This window comes from Centruroides sculpturatus, unplaced genomic scaffold, assembly GCF_000671375.1.
Source record: "Centruroides sculpturatus isolate CEXI.00-Female unplaced genomic scaffold, Cexi_2.0 scaffold764, whole genome shotgun sequence".
In the NCBI taxonomy this organism is placed as follows: Eukaryota; Metazoa; Arthropoda; class Arachnida; order Scorpiones; family Buthidae; genus Centruroides; species Centruroides sculpturatus.
In genome coordinates, this window is record NW_019384991.1 from 257790 (window position 1) to 269894 (window position 12105).

The window sequence follows — 12105 nt, forward strand, 5'->3', positions numbered from 1 at the left end:
GTTAAATTCAACAAATAAGAAAGCTATTTCTAGTTTTATATGCAGTTGTTTGCTTATAAAACATATGATAGTAAGCTTATGTGTTTTATATTACAAGTATATGCTGTTAAGTATCTATTAACGAATTATATTATTTAAGAATTACCTCTACTAAAGACAAAGATACTAGATCAGTTTTATTGAAATATGTTTTAAACAAATTTGATTTATATCTGAGAGTCGGATGAAAGATTCGATTGTTAATGGAATGCAAGCTATTTAATTTACCGTAATTTATCTATTGAATTGAGGTCGAATTAAATTTCATCATTTTCATCTACGAAATTTTATATTCTTCCCTCAAAAATGTCACATCATTTGTTGCTTCTGCATAGTAATTTTTCAATGTACGAATGGATCGGAAAACGTTTTAAAAAGTTTATATCTCACGCGACAGTAGCAAAAAGATATTTTTATCGATAAGAAATACAGTTAATTTATAACATTTATACAGATCATTTAACAAAGAAAGAACGAGGTTGTATTAAATCCAAACTTAATTTAATATTTTTATAAAAATAACAAAACTTTCCTAATAAATTTCGTAGAAAACTCTCGTAGGTGAATACTTGGAAATTTTTACTTTCAGTCTAATTTCCTTAATAAATGTGGAAACGTTAAATTGTTTTTTTTATTATCTTTTTTTTTCTTTGCATTAGCAAGGGACGTAATAGCTGGTTCTTGTTAGAAAAAATTCCCTTACGGCTAAGAAATTCTTCGTATACTTCAGGGAATTTTCAACTTGTAAAAATTCGAAGAGTTTATACAAACTTTCAAGTTATTTAATTAAATCATATTCAACGAATCGAATGATTAAAAAATTATCTTAAATATAGAATGACATAGGTAATATTGCAATTTAATCGCATCGTTTATCGTCTAATGTCAGAACTATAACAATAAGTTATCAAATATTACATTATGTTGTAAAGAGCTTGATTTACAAGCGCATTTATATGGGTCAAGGCTCCTAAAGATGTCTTCCATAATAGGTCGGTACATTTTTATCGTGAATGGGTAATTCTGAATATGAATATTTTTATAGGCGGTATCTTAAAACAGATCTTATTATTCGTATAAAAAAAAACAAACTAATGGAAGGAAAAACTGATTACGAAATATTACATCGAAAAAATTATATTTAATAAATACTCATGTTTAGATATCATCTATAATATTGAAGCTTACCAGTTTCATGTGAAATAAATATGACCTTATTATTTGTAAAAGTTAAATGAAAAAAAATTTGTATCAATACGAATATGTCTTAAATCTCTCAAAAATTACAGGCTTAGGCTACATTTAACTCGTGAATATTTAAAATATTTCATACACAATTTCTTTGTATGATCAAAACATTGTTTCTATAGTGTTAAACATTCCAAAAATTAAAGTAACAATAATGCAAGTTTTTATATTAATAAATATCTTAGCCATATCATTTTTTATAACAGTCCAAATTTTACTAATTATTACTTATATTGTTAATTATAAATGTATAAACTACCTAATTATTCAATAAAATTCAATATAATGCAATAGAAAAACCGACACGAGACCAAGAAATCACATCACTATTAGGTTAGTATGAAGCCATGCCAAAGACTAAATTCATTCTACAAATTATTCGAGAAATTAATTTTGTCACAAAATTTACCAGTATTAAGTAATTAAAAACATTACATTACCAGCTTGTGTAATATATTTTCTATCAAAATCACGAATAATAATTAATATTCACGTATCGCATTACACCTAGTCGCAAATATTTGCAATTCCGTGCATGTTTGCAAATCAGCTGGAAAGCAATGCATCCGCTTGCCTCGTGAATATTAAGTTTGGAACCTAAAACTTTCTTCAATGTTAAAGTAGTAGAAAACACAGCCTAAAGGAGCACTGAAAAATATTGCAAGCATTATACAACAGCAGGTACTTCGTTGTTTTTGCGTATTTTTAACTACTCGTACCACCTGTCGCGACATTTAACATTTGGCTTAGATGACGTCGAATCGTAAAAATCCTCGAACGTATCGAGTGTTAAGGTAATTAAATAGAAAATAATGTTTTCTAAGCTTTACTTACTTGACATTTCGGTAATGTTTCGGACAGAAAAGAAACACCTTTCAACCAAAACAAGAACTTCGATGCACCTGTGCGACGATTGGTCGTCGACTACGCGAATCCACCCATTGGTAGGATAAATACACATTAGTAATGCGGTCCAGTTACCACTGATGCAGACCTGTAGGCAAACTAATAATCGTGGAGACGTTAAGAAAGCCTTTGAATAACAAAGAGAGTGATGTGCATCAGTACTCGTTAAGGAAGAATTTCGTCTAGAGATCGTTATATAAATCATGTAAGAAGATAATGTATGGACGATGTGACAAGTGACTCCATAAAAACTAGCTCATTTGGTACTAATGATGTTACGCCTTTATTAAGCGTTTTTTAAAGAAAATTGCCTTGCATAATGTTTTAAATTAAACATTCGCGTTATGAAAAGTCTACGAATTGATCCGGCGCGATTAAAAATACGAACGTCGAAGGAATGTCAACCTTGGTTATAAACTAATCATAATTTTACAAAGTATATTTATTAATATTTGCCATTGATAACAACGTGCTTACAAATGCGACTAGATTATAAAAATCGTTACTACTAATAAATATCACTAGTTAGCAGATGCTAGTTACATATAACTTCCTACTTCTTTACACAAGTATTTTTGTATTCGCTATTCTTTAAATGATATTTGTTTTAGTCATACTAGTGCAAAAGACAAGACTCTCTGTAAATAACTTGAACAAACACCGTCGCATTTCTGAATTGAATATGTAGGAACCTTACGAAGCGTAAGGCTCTACGTGTACATTTAAAAATAATTGAAATGAATGAAAAGACGCCTCGTTAATACTCATATTTGGAAATTACTAAATATTTGTAATGGTTTTTTTCATTTCACTAAAAGTTTATATTATCAGATTATTTTTTTAATAAAAATCTTTTTATTTTTTGCCACAGTTCATGTTTACAAGAAAGTAAATAATACTGGTACATCATCAGTTTAATATCCCCAAATTTGTTTTGATTATCAACCCCCTAATGGATTCCTCGACCTTTTATCGGCTCCATTTTCCTTCCTTCCCCCTTTTTTCCTAATACAGTACATTCAATAAATAAATAAATCTGATGAGCCAATATTAATCCAAACAGTTTTCATAGAAAAAGTCTTACGGTATGCAAATCTACATCTTGAACTGCCATGCACATGATCCTAACTTTTAACGAATAATTTTCAATTGACTTCCGGTTTAAACGATTTAAATTTAAATTATGCAATGAAATTTTTTAAATAGTAAAGGTGTTAGTCCCAATAACGTTCCGTAGGATAAGCGTTCAATCGCACCTGAAGAACTTGGAAGGAGTTGGAAAACATTCGTGCAGTGTTCATTTTGTATTATACACACCAGAAGTTGGTTCTGTGTCTGTTTTTGTACGTTGTTATTTAAAACTTTTGAGACAAATATTAAATTTAAAAATGTTTACATGCAAATGACTGCTGGATATCTTGTTATATAAACTTAACATCTTGTTAAGGGCCAATCGCTCTTCCCACTTTACACTTAATATTTAAATTAATGGAGGAAAATCAATTTGATATTCTATACGAAAATTTCATGCTTTATCTCACAAACAGAGAATGAAATACTCCCTGTAATAAATTAATTTTTGCTCTAATAGACCCATTACCCTGTGTAGATTGCCTCTGGATAGTTTAATTATAAAATTATCGTAACATTAAGAAATTCTATACTGTATAAGAAAATCACCAAACTAAAACATTTTATTATTTGCTCATGAAATAATTTTTCAAACATATTAAAGTTTCAATTATTTTATTAAGCCTATTCCTATGTATATCATAGGTTCAGCAAAGTCCACATTAGGTTGGCTGGATGATCGAGATAATCCAACACTAGAGTTAACCAAATCACAAAAATTTCTAAGCTGATCCAGATTTGAATCAGGATCTCCAGAACAACTAAGGCTTTCATCAGCTTGGTTAGACTGCCCATTGACAAATGTCAATGGTATTTATCATTCTCTCTGGTCATATCAACCAGCTTCTCTGGTATTTACCAGAGAGGCTGGTTTCCTCCAGGGTTGATTAATATGGAGTGGGAGTTACACAAATGCATCATTTTAGAAACAGTTGTAATTATTTGTACATTTAATGAACAAGAATTTTTTAGGACATTTTTAATACACTTCTTGTATCAAAATTTGTTTCCTGTTCAATGTTTTTGTATATTTAAAGGCTAATATTTAATTAAAGTAATTTCATTATGAAATTAAAATCATCATCATTGAAATATAAAATATTATATTGAAAATAATTTTTAAAAAATAACTTTATTTCCAAAATAGTTTATTCTGGTCAATTATTAAAAATTTTATTGACTGTTAACTGTAAGATAAAATCTATTAGAAAATAAACAGAATTAAATTAATAAATATAAAGCTGGTGTTGTAATTCTAGAATCAAGATGTTTGTATTGTTTCTTCAAAAGAATAGCTAACAAATTGAAGACCAATTCCAAGCATAATAAAATTAAGTACAGCTGTGGAATATTTATAAACAAATTTGTAGAAAAAAACTTTGCTGTCAAAAAATAACAAAACAAAAATAAAGCCATTGTAAAATATATAGTGTTAGTACTATATATTTTACAATGTTTATTATATACAAGGGGTGGGCAAGCAAGAGTTCAATGGGAGCCGAAATGTAGGTTTTGCAAAATGCATGGAGCCACAGTTCTGTACTTTTTTATTCTGTACCACGATTTTATTATATAATATAATATAAAACAAATATTGAATTTTTTAAATAAACATATTTTCACAAAATTGTGGAAATAAAATTGTAAAAATAACAATAAAAAGCAGAAATTAACACTTTCAGCAAGAGCTGCATGTAACTCAAAAAGAGCCGCATTTGCCCATGTCTGTTATATACCATAAACTAGGTATTTTCTAGCAACTGAGCTCCATAGCATAGAAAACAAACACTACACGAAAAAAGTGTTTAAAACTGATCTAAATCTAAAATAAAAATTTTTGACAGCAATCAGAAACTCGATCGACATGTAGCATGCAATCAGTTCACAATGAGCAATTATTTTATTGTGACATCATCACAATACTGAGCAGCAATTTTTAATCACATTTTTAATTTATTTAATTTAAAATATGTTCTCCATTTCAAATTAGTGTCTTGCCCCTGTACATCATACTCTTCCTGTTAGCAATAGAGTTGCACCAGTCATACATTGAACTCCTTTCAGGGGAAAATTTTTCAATTGAAATAAGATGTCTTCTAGTGCAAACAAAAAGTTTGTATATAGTTAAACAGGGACTCCTGCCCCTAATCTTTCCATATCTGGTCTTGACTTTCATCCATCTAACTCCATTCTCAAGATTAAGGACAGACAGATGACAGTGGGAATTTATAGGTTTACAATTTTTTCAAATTGCAACCCAATCAGCCCATAGACTGCATGACAAACTTTGACCTCAGACATCTCAGCCTATAGATTGAATTTCAAAATTCTGGCTTTGTCACAATATCATCCTTGCCAAATTGTATATATTTGCAAAAAATCATGTTTAGTGATTGTGCAGTTGCTTTAAACTTCAATCAGAGACAAAATACTTTCTGACATATGTAGAACTATGCTCAATAATGCATTGCTGTTTATTTTTTAAAAATAAAGATTTCATTTTAAAACAGTATAGAGTTCAGATGTGATCAGCAGAGATAAAGTACAAATTTATGACCGCACCTATGCATTTGCTAAAACAGTGTTATTTAAGATTGTCGTGTGTTTGAATGAACAAAATTCTACCAGATATCCATCTTTCTGAAAAGATGATTTGTGTGACATATTATAGATTATATGTTTTTAATTGAATACATGATATAACAATCAAAGTAAGAATCAGCAGTGAGAAACAATTACTAAATTTTTGTAACCACCATATGCTTGCTGAGAAATATTTATTTATATCACAAATGTTTTAAACCTAAATTTTATGTCTTCTTCAGGTATCCAAACATTTTTTAAAAATTTCAATTTATGAAAGCAAATTGATGATTGCATTAATGTCAGCAATGCAGAAGAGTTATCTTCTCCATGGAAATTCAACATAAAGAAATTGCAATATAGAAACTTGTAGTTTGCATCCACCCTTTTGTATACAATACATTAGTTTGTTTGTTACTTATTTTATTTATTTCATTTTTTGTTTTTATATTCTGTATTTTAATTTTGTGTTTAAATTACATATGTTCAAATGTTCCATTTAAAAAACATTCAGATACAGTATTAAATCTGAAAATAATCTATAGAAATTAGATTGAAACTATTTGTGATGATATAAATATTTCTCAGCAAAACATGAGATAGTTATGAAAATTTATTAATTACAAGATATAATCTTTGAATATGGCATAGCCTGCAAATTCAAGACAAAATTAAAAATTTATCATTTATGACATCTAACTTGGCCTGCAAGTTTTGAGTATTTCTATATTGCATAATTAAGAAATTACAATGCTAGAAAGAACTATGATATTACTATAAAATCCATAAATATTTTTTCTATGAGAAAAAATATTTATTACTATTATTGTAATGTATTTTTCTTCTTACCTTAAAAAAATTATATGTATACAGGGTGTTTGGAAATTCCCGTTAGAAACTTCTAGGACTTGTAGAGGGCAGTGAGTACATAATATTTTGATTAGGAACCCATGTCCGGAAACATACTATTTCTGTTCTATGACGGTTTCAATTCAGATGTTTAACTCTTACACTTCTGCTGAGGGAAAGAGAAAAGTCTCAGAGTTGCTTGTCCTGGTATGCAACAGGTAGACACCACATCAAGCTGCTGTTGTAATGCATCAGTAATGTTCTGTACGTACAGTATGCTGGGTTCTTTTTTGTTTTGGAATAATGTAAACACATAAAGTTTAAGTGTTAATAAAAACAAATGTGCTTAAGTGATAAATGGGCATTTTGTTATGTTTCCTTTCGAATAGTCACCTAATAATTGCACTGCGTCACGGCTAATTCAAATTCCTCAAGCAAAAGTGGAAGAGTTAAACATCTGAATTGAAACCGTCGTAGAACGGAAATGGACATGGGTTCCTAACCAAAACATTATGTACTCACTCCCTCCACAAGTCCTAGAAGTTTGTAACGGGAATTTCCAAACACCCTGTATATTGGAACTATTAATATGAAAGCATTAATCACTATTACTGTTTTCCCCCTCTTATATAAGCAATTTATAGGTTTTCAAATTGTATGTTTACATTATTCATACTATTCTTTTCTATAAAAATGGTTATATAATTAATTCAATTAATTTGCATTGGAAAAATACTTACATAAATATAAAACTTTGCAGAATATCAATTGCATTTAATGTATTTGTAATAAATCTTTAAATCACTTTTAAACTTTATAACTTAAAATACTTGTTCTAGAATACAACAAATATAGATAGCAATTGTTGTATATGAAAAAATTTTTAAAGAGCAGTTGAATTTATCAATTGAATCAAGCTTTTTTTTGAGTATATAAAATTGTAATATTTAATGATACAGTAATTTTATTAATGCTCCTGAAATACTTTGAACTGTATAAATTAGCATAACTATTAATTAAAAATCACATTTATGATTAATTTAATTTAATATTTAATGTTGGAATATGTAAATTACATAATCATTGCACCCTTTCTTTAGCTAATATATTTTTTCCACTTGGGGAGCTGTTGTCCTCGTAGACTTTACTAGAATATATGTGTCATGCTTTTGTTTAACTGTTGTTAGTCTCATCTCTCAATCCAATACTTCCCCATCCTGACAAAAAATAAATTTTAATGGAAAAAATAAAAGTTAACTGTCACAAAATTAAGTAGTAGTGACTAATAATGATATTTATATACATCAAATGCAATTAAATATGGTAGAATTAGCAACTTCTTATTGTAATCACAGATTTTATCATCATTCACTTAAGGTTATCAGAATTAGAAAGCCTAAAAACATAAAAGTTCAAACATACTTTTTTTCATCAATTTCAGTTATAGTTATCATTATCTTCAGATAAATAAGAATTTTAAATCCATCTTTTGTGTTATCAGCCTCAATGTTGGCTAATAATGCACAATTATTGTAAGTCTTAATCAGTGCTTTAAACATGAAACATTTGTTTTGTTATTTATTGGCAGTATAATAGAACAAATTGCTAATATATAGCTAACATATACAAGAAAAGCTCAATATAATGGACCACCCCAGGAACAAAGAAATCGGTCTGTTATAATGAGTGTTTTATTGTGATTACTCATTATTATAAACTTGTCTATTATATTGAAAAGTCCATTAGTATACAGTAGAATCATGTTAAAACAGGTTTCAATAACGAACCTAGAAAATACAGTATCTTCAGTTTTGGCATCTGGATCTGGAGAAAATAGCCACAATGTATTTTTTACCTCATTTCAGTGGATCTGTTACTACAAATATAAGGGATTCTACTGTTTACAGAAATATCAACTGGCTCATTACTGTATATCAATATAAAAGTGGACAAAAGTCAATTAAAGTAGTGGACAAAATTTCAGTTGTAAAGTATATAAGCCAGATTTTTATTAAACTTCTAAAAACAATATATATCTATCTATTGGTAAATCTAAAATATTATCTGAAGCTTTTCATTTTATTTTATGATCCATGGCTTTGCTTTACACAACAAATCCAAGACTGGTTGCTTATAGAGGGAAAAAAACCAAAACTGAACAAAATTGGTCAATCAGAAAACAAAACAAAAATCTGAACAAACATGTCAAAATTTATATAAAAAATAAATAAATGATTATTTTTGTATTTATTTTTTGCAAATAAAATAAATAAAACTATAATTATGACAAAATAGAATGGCAACTAAAAAGTCTGTAATAATAGGAGTGGTCTTGGAACCTGGAAAAAAGTCTATAGTAGTGGAAGTATGTTACAGCAAATGAGTTTTATTACAATTTTCCTATACTTTTGGCAAGGCCAACATCAACTGTCCATAATAATGTGAGGTCTATTATATTGAGCTTTTACTGTATTACTTCAATTATATACTGGAAAAATTACTACAAATTATTAATTAATAACAATTATAGATCTTAAAGTTATAATATACATTTTTTAACTGTTTTCACATGATTTTTAATGCTAAAATAATAAATAAATAAATCAGAATTTTTAATAAATACATTATCATCTGTTTAGCCATTTAATGTTATCAGTTGATCATCATCATATATTTATATCTTAACGATCAACTGATCAACAAATCAGTCCCAAAGTGATTACAATAAGTAGATTCAGTGCATTTTAATAGATTAAAGAAAAAATAAACAAACACTAAAATTCTTCTAAATAGAAATATATACGTATGAATTTTGATTTTATTGTAGACAATATAAGACACTAAAAACAGTTTTTCTGAAGGAAGTATTATTCATAAAAGATCACAAAACTCATGAATAAAGCAGTCTAAAACATAAAAAATAAACAATTACAAGATTTGCATAATTATTCTAGTTTATTCCCATCACAAGGGGGAAAATTATACCATTAGGAACATTTTTTCCTCTTATATTTTTTCACTATTTCAATGAAATAAAAGGGTAAATTTATATGATTATTTACAAATCTGAATTTGACAACATTGTGTACCTTTTACTAAAATATTATAATCAGTATACTGATTATTATATTTAACTAATTTAAATATAAAGCTAATATTTTATTCAAATATATATATGTCATTAAATGTTTTCAGTTTTTCACTAAGTACTGTCCTAATATTAAGTTTCCAAACTTAATAGTTAGACAGTCATAGAATCATTTGATGTATATGATTTTATATGAAAGTTTTATATTTATTAAATTAATTGTATGGTTTAAGCAATGCTATGAAAAATAGAATTTATCATATCATTTAAAAATTAATGAAATGCTGAAGGTGGTATTAATGCAAGATTGATCTATACACTATCAACAATCAATTACAGTAAAACCTCTCCAGATGACCACCCCTTTACATAACCAGATTTTCTTAAAACAGAATGTTTATTCTATAGGATTCACTGTTTTTAATCCCTTTAAGCCAACCAATAACCATCTGGACTCAATCCTTTATGTGAAATACTCTCTTTGAAGTAACTAATTTCATCATTCTGGATGCGGTGATAAAATCGAAACAATGAGCATATACAATGGACAATGTTGGGCATGTTGAATTAGGTATAAAATTTCATCCAAATCTTCTTTTTTTCAACTTTAATGTCTCTTATTTTCGTTCAGTCCTACTGAGGATAATATACATAATTTGCTATTAATTAATTAAGTTAATATCATCAATAACAAGTCAGCCCATGCTTTTAATAAAAAGTAAAATACATCTGGATACAAGTCCAATTTTGCTTGCCATGTCCAATCACCAGGAACAACTATTTCCATTGCAAAGACAACCTTTCTTTAGAGGCTATGCCTCTGCACAAATATGTAAAACAGTTTAAAATGTCCACAGGTGACAATCCCAACAAAATTAAGAATATAATATTTCTTTGTAACAACAAGAACATCCCAATAAGAACAGCCCATGCTTTATTCTTATTGAGCTAATATAAAAAGCCAATAAATTTAATTTTCCTCTTAATAAAGATAGATAAAAAGGTAATTGATGACAAGAAATTTGGGTGACTTTTGGAATCCATTTGGCCTGAAAGAGATCTGTTTGATCAAACAAGAAATATTGAAGACATCATTTTACCATAAAAGTTAAAATACAAAAAAACTGTTGATATTTATGTAGCATTTGATGGCAGAAGTGACACCAGTTTTTTTGTATTGTCTTGGGTTGTATTGTATATAATGCAACCTCATGTATGCTACATTATAATTAAACTTCTTTTAACTTTAATATTGAAATTCTTGTCCTTATTTTTCACTCTGACTCTACAAAAAGAAATTACCATCTCAGATTACTTTAAATCAAACATTTAATCTGTATGCATTACATTTTCATGTACAGTACACAGAATTGTGTGTGATTATTGATAAATGAATTTTCTTGCAGTATAATGTTAATCAATACACAGTATTTTAAATAGTTTTTGCTGTATTGCCTATACCAGTCATGGCAAACCTGTGACACGAGTCATAGCATACGATGACCTACAGAGTATTAGGGTTTTATATATTACTAGCAGATAAGCTCAGCGTTGCTTGGGCAAAAAATAACAATAGCGAAGATTAAGATTATTACATTACAGCCAATCTTACCCGTTTTCACAGAATGCAAGAATTAGGTTCCCCTGTTTAGAGACTAATTAGAAAATTTTTAGATGGGTCTAAAATTATGTTTGATTTAACGCAAAAAACCGCATCTGAGCCTGTAAATCTTGCACATTGCTTTCTCTTAACACTTCCATTGTTGAAACCTTAATCCTGTCCCTTTTCCTGCCGGGAAGGATGATTAAAAAAATTCCTTGTTAGTGTTCATTCTCGTGACGTACCCTAACTGTGTACCAAATTTCAAGTTTCAACTCCTAACCATGCTGAAATGCTCGTATACACGTGTGCCATCTATCGTAAGATAAATGTACTATGCCAGAAACCTTTGCGGGAGTGTATTAAACAACTTCCCAAAGTTTCATGGCAATCGGATAAATGGTATAGTAATGCATGAAGGACAGACAGACATACATTCGTTTTTATATATATAGATAAAAAATATTTTGATAGATTTCAAAACTGTATATGTAGTGTGAAAGCAGGGTCTTAAAGTTTTCATGAAAACTTTTAATTATGAACCTCAGATAAAAATATCATCATTAAACAAACAGTAGCAGACTTCCAATAAACAAAATATTTGTTGCCATTATAATTACATTATTATTTTCTTTTCATTTATGTATAGTTTATTGTTATT

At 28.4% G+C, this 12105-nt stretch overlaps 1 protein-coding gene across 1 annotated transcript in view; it reads right to left on the bottom strand.

The window, feature by feature from the left end:
• The window catches only part of LOC111633031 (dual 3',5'-cyclic-AMP and -GMP phosphodiesterase 11-like), a 78013-nt gene extending 75634 nt beyond the window's left edge, over nt 1-2379 (bottom strand). Inside the window, exon 1 of the mRNA XM_023377556.1 lies at nt 2122-2379. Coding sequence (XP_023233324.1) covers nt 2122-2248 — 127 coding nt within the window. The 5' untranslated portion in view covers nt 2249-2379. The remainder of the gene's footprint in view (nt 1-2121) is intronic.
• Between the last annotated feature and the right edge of the window lie 9726 nt (nt 2380-12105).